Source organism: Oratosquilla oratoria, chromosome 12, assembly GCF_046742065.1.
Source record: "Oratosquilla oratoria isolate Oo_2021 chromosome 12, ASM4674206v1, whole genome shotgun sequence".
In the NCBI taxonomy this organism is placed as follows: Eukaryota; Metazoa; Arthropoda; class Malacostraca; order Stomatopoda; family Squillidae; genus Oratosquilla; species Oratosquilla oratoria.
The window spans coordinates 39,333,293-39,348,990 of NC_134788.1; the positions used below are offsets into that span (position 1 = coordinate 39,333,293).

The 15,698-nt window shown below is 40.6% G+C and overlaps 1 protein-coding gene across 1 annotated transcript in view; it reads right to left on the reverse strand.

Moving 5' to 3' along the window:
* LOC143031469 (uncharacterized) overlaps positions 1 to 15,698 on the reverse strand; it is a 38,666-nt gene continuing 22,968 nt past the window's right edge. The window contains exons 2-3 of the mRNA XM_076195334.1: positions 9,354 to 9,435; positions 1 to 7,704 (exon numbers count right to left, since the gene is read on the reverse strand). Coding sequence (XP_076051449.1) covers positions 5,952 to 7,688 — 1,737 coding nt within the window. The 5' untranslated portion in view covers positions 7,689 to 7,704; positions 9,354 to 9,435 and the 3' untranslated portion in view covers positions 1 to 5,951. The remainder of the gene's footprint in view (positions 7,705 to 9,353; positions 9,436 to 15,698) is intronic.

The following is a 15,698-nucleotide window of genomic DNA, read 5'->3' on the forward strand; positions in this document are numbered from 1 at the left end:
GTACAACATCACACTATTCATGAAAAGAAGGGCAGTAAAAACGAAAGAAAAATATACGGTACTGATGGTGTTTTATTTTAGAGAGTATCTTCACATGGAACACACACACACAAGATAACAGTGATAAACATACATACATATACCAAGGGCTTTTTCTCCCTTACAAGGGAGGGTGGCAAAATCAAAGGTATAAATCCACTCCCACCCATTTCATCCCCACATACTCCATTCCCATTCACCATCCCTCCCTTCCTCTTTTCTTGGCTCATCCTGGATAATGGGTCATCCCTGAATCTTGCCCAGTGCCCTGGGTCAGAGGCAATACAGCAAGATACAGCACATCCACAGCAAGGCTGCTTCGTTTAATCAGAGACCACACCTCTCCATCCCCTCATGCAGAAAAAGAGAAGGCTGGGGGAATTCCTTCGGATTACATCAAAATATCCTTCACACACACTCCCTCACCCCCCCCCATCACTCCCTTCCATGCATCACAGCATCACCCATAAACAACCATTCTCCAGTAACCCCTATCTTCTCTCTTCCTTCCTCAACATTCTCCTCTTTCCCAATGCCCCTTTTACCCCATCTATCCATTTCATACTTGGTCACCCACTCATGCTCATCACTCCCTCCACTCTCTGCCTTCCACACCTCTTTTATTAATCTTTCTTCACTCATTTAGGCATCACTCAGGTCAGGTCAACCTGGGGTAACTGCTTCAAATGGTGAGATGGAGAGTGGTTATGTTTCAGTGATCAGCGCCAAAGAGGTACAATCTCTATGTAGTAGAATTGTAGCCTTGGAGAAGACTGCTGAGGGCCTTTTAGAGAAGAACTGAGTTCTTTGCTTAACCCCTTCCACATGGTGACGCCTACGTAGGCGTCATGAGGAGCAAGTGGGTATACGAGGATGTTGACGTCGGCGTCTTGATTATATTTATTGTAGTCGTCCCTGCGTGACCCACATACTCTGTAAACTGGCTTCATCATATTTTCTATGGTTATCAAAATTCACGGGTGAAAGAGAACCAGCGATAGAGCAGTGACTTTATTTTTTATAATGCGAGTATTATGACGCAACATCACACGTCTGGCAGCTAATGCTGCCAGACTTGCGATGTGGCCCATATTGAAGGGGTTAAAAGCCCAAAACACAGACAACAAACCATGTTTGGAAACTGGGTGGAAAACAGTGACCAAGAAAACATGGAGAGATAGTAAAATCCCCTCACCAGGCCCACTTGAATGCAGAAACTCTTTTCAAGCTCTTGCAGGTCTACAAGAGGAAACAAAAAAGATGCAAGAGAAGAAGGGTAGGGGAGTCACTAGATCCCTGCCCACAGGTAAGTTTTTGGTTGTAGGGTATAGCCAGGTGAGATATCTAAACAGGGCCTTCTGTGACAAAGATAGGAAGCATAGGACCCAGATGTGTTTCCCCGAGGGGTAGGTGATGTTAGAGACAGGATTGAAGAGTGTATAGCTGGGGAAGGTGAGAAATCCGTTGTTTGCTTGAGTGCAGGAGAATGATATAGGTAAGTTAGGGAGCGAGGAATTATTTGTGTGGTTCTGGGAGGCACTAGATAAGATAGGGATAATGGAAGGGTTCCTATTGTGTGTGGAATCCTTCAGAGGTATAGAGTTGGTGGCATGTGGCATTCCAGGGCTACTGCAATGAATTGCAGGTTGGCAATACATTGTAGGGCCAATGCATGGACATTTGCCAACAACTGGGATTGCTTTTAAGTAAGAAACATCTATAAATAAGGGATGAGGTGCACTTGTCACCCAAAGGATTTCGGCCCCTTGCTGAATCCCTTGAGCGAATAGGTATCCTGCATGCATGTTTTTTTTCAGGTAGATTACGTGGGAGTTGGGGGGGGGGTATCGGAATAGAGTTTAAACAATAGAAACAGCTCAGAGAGGGACTGTGAAAAGAATCACCTAATCAGGTTTACTATACAAACAGCAGAAGTGTAATGAATAAAACTGATTCGCTGTGAGGTAAAGTATGTGTAGAGAGATTTGATATTATAGCTATTACTGAATCCTGAATCAATATGACTTTTATGCATTTCCTCCCGGAAATTGAGATAGGATATAAACTTTTTCACATGGATAGGGTAGGCAGGAGTGGGGGAGTAGCACTTTTTTTGTTAAGAATATAAATTGTATTATCAACAATTTGACTAAGGAAGAGGAAAGTACGGAATCTATTTGGGTGAAGATTATATGCATAAGAAACTTATTACTGGCATCCTATATAGACTTCCTAACCTCAGCATTTATCAGACTGATCCCCTGATTCATGAAATTTGCAGGGCATCCCAGTACAAAAATGTTGTGATCATGAGAGATTTTGATTAAATAAACATTGACTGGGAAATTTTAGTAGACAAAGAAGCACAAAATTCCTTAGATGTGGTGCAGAACAATTTCCTAAAACAAATGATGACTGATCCTACAAGGGGAGAGGATACTCTGGATTTACTTTTAACTAATAATGAGCACCTAATGTGAAACATAAATGTGGTAGTCTAGGCTCTAGCAATCATCAAGAAATAAGATTTAATATTGTATGGGAAGAATTAAATAGTATGAATTATGTTCTAGTACTAGACTTCAGGAGAGCCAATCTTGATAAGATGAGAAAGTACTTAGGACAATTGGTCACTTATGAGACAGACCCAGGGGCCTGTGGTGGGCTAAGATGCACGGTCAGTCTGGGCGTCATTAGCATAGTCAGGTGTTGGGTCACAGAGGGTAATATTAACCCCTTCCATACGGTGCCGCACACGTAGGCGTCATGGACTTAGATCTCGGTGGCAGCAGCCAATGCCAGCCGTACGACATGTCGTAATAATACTCGCATCATAAAATATAGTCACTGCTTATATCGATCGTTCTCTCTTCACCCGTGAATTTTGATAACCATAGAAAATGCGATTACAAAAGAATTAGAAAGAATGTCATTATGGAGGGGCGACTACAATAAATATAATCAAGACGCCGATATGGCAGCCTCGCGAATACACTCGCTCCCCATGACGCCTACGTGTGCGGCACCGTATGGAAGGGGTTAATATGCATACCTTGGGTCTGGTCACTTACAAGTATGAGGTCAACAGCCTGGTCAGCAATCTGGATGAAATATACTGTAACCTAACAGCTTTAATTTTAAATGCACAAAATAAATTTATTCCCTTTAAGTCAATATGGAAGAACAGTAAAACTCTCAAATGGATGATGGACAGGCTGAAAATGAGATCAGAATGAAGACTTAATGCCAGAATAAAAAATGGGGAAACACACCTGAGATTCAAATATAACGATATGGTGTTAGACAAGGTGCCCTACCAGAGACTACTAAATAAAATCAAAGCCCATGGCATAGGAGGAAAAGTGTTTGAATGGATCAGAGCTTGGATTAGTCACAGAAAACAGTGGGTCACCATAAATGGTGTAAAATCCAAATGGAGGAGTGTTTCTGGTGGAGTTCTCCAGGACTCAGTTTTGGGTTCCTTATTATTCATTATGTACATAAACCCATTTGGACAATGGGATTAAAAGTGAAGTTAGTAAGTTTGCGGACAACACTAAAATAAGATGCCTAATTAGGTCAGGGGAAGACACCGATATTCTGCAGGAAGATCTTAACAAATTGTTCACATAGTTGGTGAAATGGCAAATGGACTTAAATATCTCAAAGTGCAGCATGTTAAATGTAGGGCTACACAACCCTGAAAGCAGATACAGCTTAGATAACACATTTTTAGAGAAAAATGAGTGCGAGAGAGACTTGGGAGTTCTAGTGAGTGCTGACCTTACATCCAAGAAACATTGCTTTAGCACCAGGAATAAAGCTAACAGAGCATTAGATTTCATTGCTAGGACAGTTATGAACAGAAAAGCAGAGGTAATTATCAAACTCTGACAATAGTTAGACCCATCCTTGACTCAGTATAGTTTTGGTCTCTGTCCTATAGAATGGACATCAATTCACTAAAATCAGTACAGAGGAGTATGACCAAAATGATACATGGGATCAGAAATTTACCTTACAAGGAGAAGCTTAGGCACCTTAACTTACACTCTCTGGAAAGACACAGAGTGTGGGTGATCTAATGGAGGTGTTCAAGTGGATCAATTGCTTTAACAGGGGTGAAGCAAACAAGGTCATCATATTAAGATAACAGGGCAGGACTTGCATTAATAGACTTAAATTGGACAAGTTTAGATTTAAGAAATAGGCAAGAACTGGTTTATTAATAGGGTGGTCAATGAATGGAATAGAATTAGTAACCATGTAGTGAGCGCTGAAACTATCGGTTGTTTTGAGAAATGGTTAGACAACTTTATGGATAGGGATGACAGGTGGTAATAAACATGGAAGTACCTAATGTAGGCTTCATGGTCTCTTGCAGTCTCATTCATTCTTATGCTCTTGTGTGTCCTAACCATTCCAATTCTCTTTCATCAACCCTTTCTCCCAACTCCCTTTCCACTTTTAAGCTACCAGAAGAGGCTGGATGACCGCATTGTGAACAGCTGCCCAGGATGTAACACTTCACCCCATACCATACAACACATAATGGAAGACTGCATTATACACAATCATGCATGCAAACAACACAACATACACTCTATAAAGGATTTGTGGGAAAACCCAGTTTCGGCTGTGGCATTCCTTGGGGAGACAGGACTGCTCGGACAGACACTCTAGGGAACAACAACAACAACAACTCCCTTTCCATCCCTGTTCTCCTCATTTCTCATTCTATCCAGCCTGGTAACCCCTACCATACTTCTCAGACATTTCATTTCAAAGACATATAAATTTTTCCTCTCTTATGTTTCATGTTTCCATCCCACACAGTGCTGTTGGCACAATCAACCCTTCATACAATCTCCTCTTACCACCTATTACCAAATGACTATTTCTCATTACACTTTTTAATTCCCCAAGGCATTTACTTGCTTCTCTCAATCTACATTCTACCTTCACTCCTCTCTTCCCCGCCACATTCACCTCCAAGTATCTAGAGCTATCCACGTCCTCCAGTCTCTCTCCCTTAACGCTCACTTCCAATTTGTTGACATCCTCTCTCCTTGTACATCTCATCACCTTACTTTTACCCACATTTATCTTCAATTTCCTTCTTTTGCACACCTTCCAAAACTCTGTCACTAACTTCCCTAATTCCTCTGATCCTGCCACAAGCTCAGTGTCATCAGCAAACAACTGGCTTATCTCTTATTTTTTCTCCATTTTCTTTAACCATCTCCAATCCCCAGCACATTACTCTTGCACTTACCTCTCATACCACCCCATCCATGTATAAATTGAACAGCCACTTAACATTGAACAAACACAACATAAATTTGAACAAACACTTAACAAAAAAATTACATCAGAATCCTCAAATTTTTGACATTTCTACATATATTATGGCTGATTACTGGTAATATTTCATTGTTCCCATGGAACACACATGGTATGACAATCACTGGTATAATATACATATTACATTAAAAAAAATACCTGGTACATTACAAAAAATCACATCAGTCCTCATATTGTTGAATTTGATACAAAGATGTTCACAAAGAACACCAAGGTTATGATCTTCGTTCAGCAAAACAGCTGAGAGATGTAATGATACACTATAATATGAGGCTGTATATATGGTACAACAGCTTGTAAAAAAGTAAGGGTGACTACGGGTTAACAGCGAGATTACTGCACCACTGCAGTTCCATTACAGTAGGTCTGAAAAACTAGGGCCAACTTTTACACAATGTGCGTGAAAAATTCCAGATTTTTTGGCCACAAACAATGGGTCAACTATCACTCGAGGATATATGGTAGGTACTGAAACTTATTTTGAGGGGTGGGAAAATGCTGATGCATCATTTCCATAAAGACAATGACGAAGATCCACCAAGTCAACTTCACAAGATGATCTGTGAGTGTGTTTCCATGTGTTTCTTTAAAGCATCTGTACGGGAGAAAGCAGCGGCACAAGCAGTACACTTATGCGGCTTTTCTCCCGTGTGGGTGCGAATATGCTTCTTCAAACTACTCATCTCAAAGAACGAAGCCTTGCACAACCCACAGGGGTAAGGACGTTCACCTGTGTGTGTTCGCATGTGCTTGCTTAGACTACCCATCTCAGCAAAGGCTGCAGGGCATTGTTCACATTGATAGGGGCGCTCCCCAGAATGGGTTTTCATATGTCTCAAAAGGGCGCTTGGGTACGCGAATGCCGAGTCACAAAACTGGCATCGGTGTGGCTTCTCCCCAGTGTGGATCAGCATGTGCTTTTTGAGTCTTCCGGCATCATAGAAAGCAGACCCACACTCTTGACACTTGTGGGGTCGTTCTCCGGTGTGAGTAAGAATATGTCTCCTGAGATCTCCGGGTAAGGAGAAGGCTGAGGTACAGGTTGTGCACTTGTGAGGTCTTTCCCCTGTGTGGGTGCTGATGTGATATTTCAGGTGACCGGCTTGAGAAAAGGCAGCACTACAAAATCCACATTTGTGGGGTTTTTCGCCTGTATGAGTCCGCATGTGGATCTTCAAGTCACCTGTTCGACAAAACGTAGCCTTGCAAATGGTGCACTCGTACGGTCTCTCCCCCGTGTGTATTCGAACGTGGTCATTCAGATTACTAATCCGGGAGAAAGCAGCATCGCAGTATACGCACTTGTGGGGTTTCTCTCCCGTGTGTACCCTCAAATGCCTGCGTAGACTGCCTGCTTCCGAGAAAGCAGCACCACACTGTTCACATTTATACGGCTTCTCACCTGTGTGTGTCCGTATGTGGTTGTTCAACATGCCCGTATGTGAGAAAGCAGCACCACAAAGGCTGCACTTGTGTGGTCTCTCACCTGTATGAGCTTGCATGTGTAACTTCAAGGCACCTGAGTGTGAGAAAGTAGAATCACATTGCTCGCATTTGTACGGCCTCTCACCTGTGTGTTTCCGTATATGGTTTTCCAAGTTATTTGTTCGAGAGAAAGCAGCGCCACAAAAGCTGCACTTGTGCGGTTTCTCGCCGGTATGAGTTCGGATGTGCAACTTCAAATGTCCTGACTGCTTGAAAGAAGCGATGCACAAGGAACACTTGTACGGCTTCTCGCCTGTATGAGTGCGTGTGTGCACCTTGAGGCGCCCAGGCTGGGAAAAGGCTGCGTGACAGAATGTGCATTTGTGGGTTCTGTCTTGTGTGTGTGCTTTCTTAATGTGGTCTTGGAGATCTCCTTTTTGATAAAAGGCCATATTACATTGAGGACACTGATATTGCATTTCCTCTTCTTTACCGCAATGGTCATCCATCATAGCAGTGCTCCCTGAAAGGGTTGAGTTAAAAGACTGATCTCTTTGGGAACTTTTCTGAACACAGACCTTACCATGACACTCAAGCTCATGTATTGTAGCAAATGTCAAATGGCAAATATCACAATTTAATGTTTTCCCCTCTGTGAAAGTCATATCAGTCTTCTCTTGAGTGGGACTGTCATGCTGAGGAGCAGAATCATCTTTGTAGGTATCAGACTGAAATGGTTCTACTTTGATATGAGCCTTGGGAGGGGCATCTGTCTTGTGGGTCTCCTTTGGAAAGCTCTTATCATCTCTTCTCCACTGATTCAGGTCATCACTCACTAACTTGGATATTGTACCATCCATTTTACCTCTTGTCAGTCTGAAAGGAAGAGATGAAAGTCAAGACATGTAATGGCTTCCATTATATACTAAATTTCTATATCTTATATCTTTATATTCATGACAACCTCATTGCCAAACAGTAGTGTGAGTACAAACACACCTCAACTGTACCAAAAGCTTTTGATAAAGTACCATGGTGTTAACTTGTGTGGAAATTGGAGCACAGTGGAGGACTGAGAGGCAAACTACTCAAATAGATGAATTTTTTTTGGAAGGGGAGATATATGAGGACAGCAGTAAAGGACAAGATGTTGAGATGGAGAGCAGTGATGGGTGGAGTTTCACAAGATGTCAGTGCTTGCACCAATAATGTTTCTTGTCTATGTCAGTGGCATGATAGAAGATACAACAAGCTATGGCAACATGTCTGTAGATAAGGCAAAAATCATGAGAAAAGTGAAAAACAAGGACTGTATGCTATTGTAAAAAGATCTAGATTATTTTTGCAGGACACCAAGAATAGGAAATTAATTCTAATACCAAAAAAAAATGCAAAGTAATAGAAATGGGCAATAGTGGCAACAGACCATCCTTAAACAATTCCTTAGAAAGTGAATCCATTACAAAAGAAAAATGGGACAAAGATTTGGGAGTCTTGATAAAAGACCTTTAACCTGACAGATATCAGCAGGATTATGGGAGAGACCTAAAGACTGCTGTAGAAGATGAAAGAGGCTTTTCACTATATGGATGAAGAGATAATGAAAGCTCACTAAAATCCTTATCCCTCCATCACTCGAAGATGGATCAGTGGTACGGTCCCAACACAGAGTGAAGGATATAAGCAAGATCAAGAGAAGACAAAGGGCAGCAACCAAACTAGTCCCCATCTAGCAGATAAACTATATGAGGAAAGACTAAAAACACTGGGTCTCCCAACTTCGAAGAGAAAGAGGTGACATGATTACAGTATTCAGGTCACTAAACGGGATGGATTGCATTGACAGAAGAGATCTCTTGATAAAGGATGGGAGGGTTTTAAGAGACTATGGGAACACATTAAGAAAGACTACTTGTCTAAAGGATATGAAGAAATACAGTTTTCCATATAGGTGCACAAAGACTTGGAACACCTTAGAAGATGATACAGCCCAAGCTGGAACAATACATGAATGCAGATCTAATTATGAACATTGGAAATCAAGGATATTGAGAAAGTTGGAACTGCACATGAATTTGAGGTTAGGTATGATAAATTGGAGAGTAGGAAATGGGACCCAATGAGTGTTGTTCCTTTCCTGTATACTACAATTAGGCAAATATCACCCCCATCCTCTCAATGGGAAGGGGTGAGGGTAGTAGGCATCCATTTTATTTTCCTTCCTGAGAGAAGGAGGGTGGTGTCAAGTCACTGTCAATGGTCCAAGTCATTTTCAACAAAGGAATCAACAAGAACCACTTACAACCTGAAAATGTGTTATCATAGCAATGTCATCTTAGAATGCCCCTATGCTGGTACAGTATTCAGTAAAGCTGTGAGAAAGACATACAGACAGCTAAAGATATTTAAAATACCTTTCCATTATGTGGAAAAGGAGACAATGGATTAAAATCAGTGCCTACTCTGCCTCCCAGATTAGAATATGCAGCAATGGTTTCCTCCCCAAAATGAAGAACAATACCTACTGAGAGATGAAGCATAGGACAGCAACTAAAATTGTCCCCAACCTTGTAGATAAGCCATACAAAGAGACTTGAAACACCAAACCTGCAATTGTTAAAGGAACAAAGACAGAGAAGTGACCTGAATGCAGTTCCCAAGTCTCTGAATGGGGTGGACATAACTGACATAGAAGATCTCTTGGTTTAAGATGGGAGGGCATTAAGAGATCACGAGATCAAATTGAAAAAACAATATATGTCTAAGGGTATGAAGAAATACTTTCTCATATAGATGTGTAATGAAGATAGCTTGCATTGTTGTTTGCAGCGTGCTGCAAAGTTGTTCTGTGTCTCTGTGTGGTGATTATATCTGGGACAATTTGATTCTATGCTACAAGTGTTTAAAAATTGTGTTGGCTGAACACAGTTATGCCACTGTGGGTTTTGCTTGTCATCGAAGGGATTTCTCTGTTAGGCTGCTGTCTGAGGTGGTGTATGAAATTTGTTTCTTGGAAAGCTTGGTTTGCGACGTGAGTGTGTGTGATTTTTTGTATGGGTGTATTGCAAAGGGCTAGTGGTAGGCTGTTGTAGATGCTCAAATAGCATACTAATGGTGTGGCTTTTTGTTGTGTTCAGTTAGTTGTGCTTGTGTTATGTGATGGGTCAGGCCTCTAACATAGAACTGTGTGCCTATTATTTTCATGTACTGTTCTATGGGTAGGACTTTGGTTTCTGAGTGTAGATATTCTATTAGGGTGGTTATAGTGCATCCAGTTATTCAGTTATTTATTTGTTTGTGTGTGTGTGTGTGTGTGTTTACCTAGTTGTATTATACAGGAAGGGAGCTATGCTTGTGGTGACCTGTCTGTATCTTTCAGCATCATTTTTTTTTTTTCTTAAAATCTTGAATAGTGTTTGCACACACTGTTTCTTTGTCTAAATTATTCCAGGTATCCATTACTCTGTGTGGGATGCTATTTTTTTCAGATATCTTCTATAGTTATCCTTTTTGAGTTTCTTTTTGTGTCCTCTTATTTTTCCATTGTCCCATTTTAGTAAATCATCCCTATCTAAGATTTCCATTCCTTTCATGATTCTATAGATAGTCAGCAGATCTCCTCTTTCTCTTCTTTGTTCCAGAGTTGCTAATTCCAATTTGGACAATGTTTGTTCATATGTTAATTTGGAAAGAGTTGGTACCAACTTTGTTGTTGCTCTTTGTATTCTTTCTAATTTCTTTATATTCTTTTTAGTACTGTGTGTGTGTGTGTGTCTATTTACCTAGTTGTATTATATGGGAAGGGGAGCTATGCTTGAGGTGACCCATCTTTGTATCTCGCAATGTCTAGGTTGTTCTTAAATTCTTGTATGGTGTTTGCATACACTATTGTTTCATCCAACTTATTCCAAGTGTCCACCACTCTGTGTGGAAAACTGTTTTTTTTTTCAGATCTCTTCTATAACTATCCTTTTTGAGTTTCTTTTCATGTCCCCCTTGTTTTTCTTCTATCCCACTTTATTAAGTCTTCTCTATCAAGGACTTCCATGCCTTTCATGATTCTGTAAATGGCCAATAAACTGCCTCTTCCTCTTCTTTGTTCCAGGGTTGGTAGTTCCAGTTTAGGCAATCTTTGCTTGTATGTAATTACTATTTGGATTCTTTCCTTATTCTTTTCCTTATATTCTTTTTTGTACTGGGTGTTCATAGTATTGCAGCATACTCTAATCTTGGTCTTATCAGTGTGACTAGTATTTTCTTTACCATTACTTCATTCAAGTAATTAAAGCCCACCTTTATTGATCTTAGTAAATTGTAGGCTTCTCTGATTATTTTGTTTATCTGCTTGTCTGGGGACGTCTTTGGTGATAATCACTCCTAGGTCCTTTTCAGAACCAACTTTCTTTACTTCCTTTGCACTGATTTTATATTGTCCTGATATTCTTTTTTTACTTTTTCCAAATTCCATTATACTACATTTTTTAATGTTGTAGATGACTTCCTACTTTTGACTCCATTCCCAGACCTTGTGTATTTACTTAGCCGTATTTACCTAGTTGTATTATATGGGAAAGGAGCTATGCTCATAGTGACCCATCTTTGTGTCTTTCAGCATCTAGTTTGTTCTTAAATTCTTGTATGTTTTTTGCACACACTGTTGCCTCGTCCAATTTGTTCCAGACATACCACTGTGTGGGAAACTATTCTTTTTCAGATCTCTTCTATAACTATCCTTTTTGAGTTTCTTTTCATGTCCTCTTGTTTTTCTTTTATCCCACTTTAATAATTCTTCTCTGTCAAGGACTTCCAAGATTCTGTAAATGGCCAGTAGATCTCTTCTTTCTCTTCTTTGTTCCAGGGTTGGTAGTTCCAGTTTGGACAATCTTTGTTCATATGTCAATTTTGAAAGTGTTGGTGCCATCTTTGTCATTGCTCTTTGGATTGTTTCTAATTTCTTTTTATATATTTTTTTGTACTGGGTGTCCATAGTGTCACAGCATACTCCAATCTTTGTCTTATCAGTTTGACCAATATTTTCTTTACCATTACCTCATGCAAGTAGTTAAAGGCCATCTATATTGACCTTAGTAAATTGTAGGTTTCTCTGACTATTTTGTTAATATGCTTGTCTGTTGACGTGTCTTTGTTAATAATTACTCCTAGGTCCTTTTCTGAGCTAACTTTTTTCACTTCCTTTGTACAAATTTTATATTACCCTGATATTCTATTTTTACTTTCTCCAAACTACATTATACTACATTTCTTGATATTTAAGTTCACTTCCCACTTTTGGCTCCATTCCCAGACTTTGTCCAGGTCTCTCTGTAGTGATTTACACTCTTTTTTCTGTGTGTGTGTGTGTGTCTGTGTGGAGTGTAGGGCATCTCTGGTGTGACATTGTAGGGAACCATGTGATGATGGAGATGCAGTTGAGTGTAGTTCTCAATGTTTGTATACTGAACTTAGTGTTTTTTCTGAGCAAAATCTGTTATTTCTACTGATCTTAGAATGATGAATCTGGTTGATTTTCACTGTTAGGGTCTTGATATGTGGGAGGAACAACATCAGGTCCTGGAGTGGTATTAACATGAAAAAACATGAACTCTAACACTTTCTTAAACACAACATACACATTGCAATTACTGTATACAAGAAACAAAACTAAGACATTCACACAAAACACCATCATTTCATAATTACACCACCATCAGACAAGACCGGACCGACAGCAATGGCGATGGACTCATCACCATGATCCACCACTCCATCTCTTTTGTGGACACAAGTGCCACAACCAAAATTCTCCTCCCTACCACAGATAACACTGCAGAAATCCAATCTACTCGAATCCGCACAGGCAACAAATCAACACTGACAATAGTTAACATGTACATTCCTCCCCAATCATCCCCCACAGTTCCAAACACCTTCAGGGCTCAATTTAGCCAACTAGCCTCAATCCCCAACCTGATCATGGGTGGTGACTTCAACGCCAAGTCATCGGCCTGGTATGTCGACAACCCTGACACAGACAGAGGGCTTGATATACAGACTCAGTTTGACTCATTGACTATCATGAACAACACACATAATCATACACATATCCCACACCAAGCCCTCTACACTCCCTCCTCTCCTAATATCACCTTTTGCTCCCCCTGCCTAACCCCAGCAACATCATGGAGAGTGGTTGGCACCCTTGGTTCTGACCACCTTCCAATCATCATCACCACCAAAACAAGATGCACCCCAGTTGGCCACAGACACACATACAACAATTACAAGAGAGCTAACTGGGGAGCTTTTACTGAAGAGACAGAACAACATTTTGAAACACTTAACAGTACACCAATCACAAACATAAACAATGCTGTGCACACTTTTAATACAATCATACAAAACGCAGACAAGAGATACATCTCTAGAGGCAACAGAAAATCACACAACCCCAACTTCACACCAGAAATCCAAGGCCTCATCAGACAACGAGACACACTTAAACACAATACCCCCACACCTATCCCTCAAAATATAGCAGACCAAATACAAACACTAAACAGTCATTGCCAATAAAATACACATACAAAAAACACAAAATTGGCAAAACTTTATCAATACACTTGATCACAAAACAAACACCAGCAAATTGTACAAAACACTCAACAGCATTACACTCTCACACAGCAATAATCACAACAACAGACAATCTACCCTCAAACAGACAACAAGCAAACACACTCATAAATCATTTTGCACAGACAAGCCATCTCACTTCTCACCCTGACGACCGACGCACTATTCGACGTAAGAAAGACTTTCCCACAGACTCAGACTATACACCCTTCATAGACAGTCAGACAAAACACATAATACATAATCTCAAGCACTCATCTGCCTGTGGCCCTGATAACATAAGTAACATCCACCTAAAACACATTGGACCACAACATATACACACACTCACAAACATTGCAAACTACAGCTATTCACACAACACTATACCCGACATCTGGAAGCATGGTAAAATAATCACCATTCCAAAACCGAACAAAGACCCAACAATCCCAACATCGCACCGCCCAATCACACTTCTCTACACCCCCTCTAAAGTCATTGAATGCCTAATACTTCAACTTGTCACACCACATATTCCCCTTGCTGACCCACAACACGGTTTTAGGCCACTACACTCCACAAACACTCTTCTGATAAACCTCACACAAAGAATTTTAGATGGCATCAATTCAGATAGGTCCCACCACAGAACACTTCTTATAACATTAGACATTAGTAAAGCTTTTGATGCTATCCCCTGCCACAACCTAACAAATAAAATATATAACACAGACATACACAATAACACCAAAAGATGGCTGGCCAATTATCTGGCAGGCAGGAATGCTTAGGTGTCATATAATGGCCAATCATTGCACATCAGAAACAATAAGAATGGAGTACCACAGGGCTCTGTTCTATCCCCCATGCTCTTTAATCTATACATGCATGACATACCCACACCAGACACCTCAGAAATACAAATCTCTTCCTACGCAGATGACATAACAATCACATGCACACATCGTAACAGAGACAAAGCTGCAAAAATAATCCAGCCATACCTTGATACACTCAACACATGGTTCATCACAGACTCAAAATAGCTCCAACCAAATCTACAGCAACACTTCTCACCAACTGGATAAAAGAATACAAATATATACCTCATCTCTACATCAACACTCTAATACCACACACAAACACACTGAAAATTCTTGGTGTAACATATGATACATCCATGTCTTTCAAACAACACATCACAAACATAAAAAACAAATGCACACCTAGACTTAACGCACTTAAGTCAATCACTGGAACAACATTTGGACAAAACAAAGAAACTAATACAACAATATACAAACAATGCATACGCTCAGTGATGAATTATGCGAGTCCTGAATGGGCTCCTAATCTCAGTGAGACACACCACAACACCTTTCAAATCATACAAAACAAAGCACTAAAAACAATTACAGGTTGCACAAATACAACATCTACAGACCATTTACACCATGAAACAAAAGTCCTCAAAGTCAAGGACCACCTTGACATGAGAGGCATATAAACACTTGCTGCAGCCACCACAAACACATCACACCCGCTACACTACATAGCAGAACACCCACACAACCAAGAAACATTAAAACAACATCCAAAGACCTGTATCACACACAGATACTCTCTTCTCTTACTACACAACCACCAAATACCAGCCTCCAGAAACATATTCATAATCATATCACTCACTGCTCCATTGACACACTGAAAGACAACACACTGCTGCATGCCAGACCCCCTGATATCCACCTTTCTGAGTCCTCTCTCCCACGAAAGGACAGAGTCCACCTGGCCAGACTGTGGTGCGGCCACCACCCAGCACTTCTAAGCTACCAGAAGAGGCTGGATGACCGCATTGTGAACAGCTGCCCAGGATGTAACACTTCACCCCATACCATACAACACATAATGGAAGACTGCATTATACACAATCATGCACGCAAACAACACAACATACACTCTATAAAGGATTTGTGGAAAAACCCAGTTTCGGCTGTGGCATTCCTTGGGGAGACGGGACTGCTCAGACAGAGTCTAGGGAACGACAACAACAAGATCAACAACATCTATCAAAGTGAGGTCTAGGATTTTTGGGCTTTGGTTCAGTGGAAGAAGTTGGCCACTCATTTTTACTACTGTTTCTTGGATTCATGGTTGTCTTGGATTATGTGTCATTGAAAGACAGAGAGGGAGGGGAAAAAAATTAAATGCCTAACCCTTCCACTGGGGAAAAAAAAAAAAAAAAAAAAAAAAAA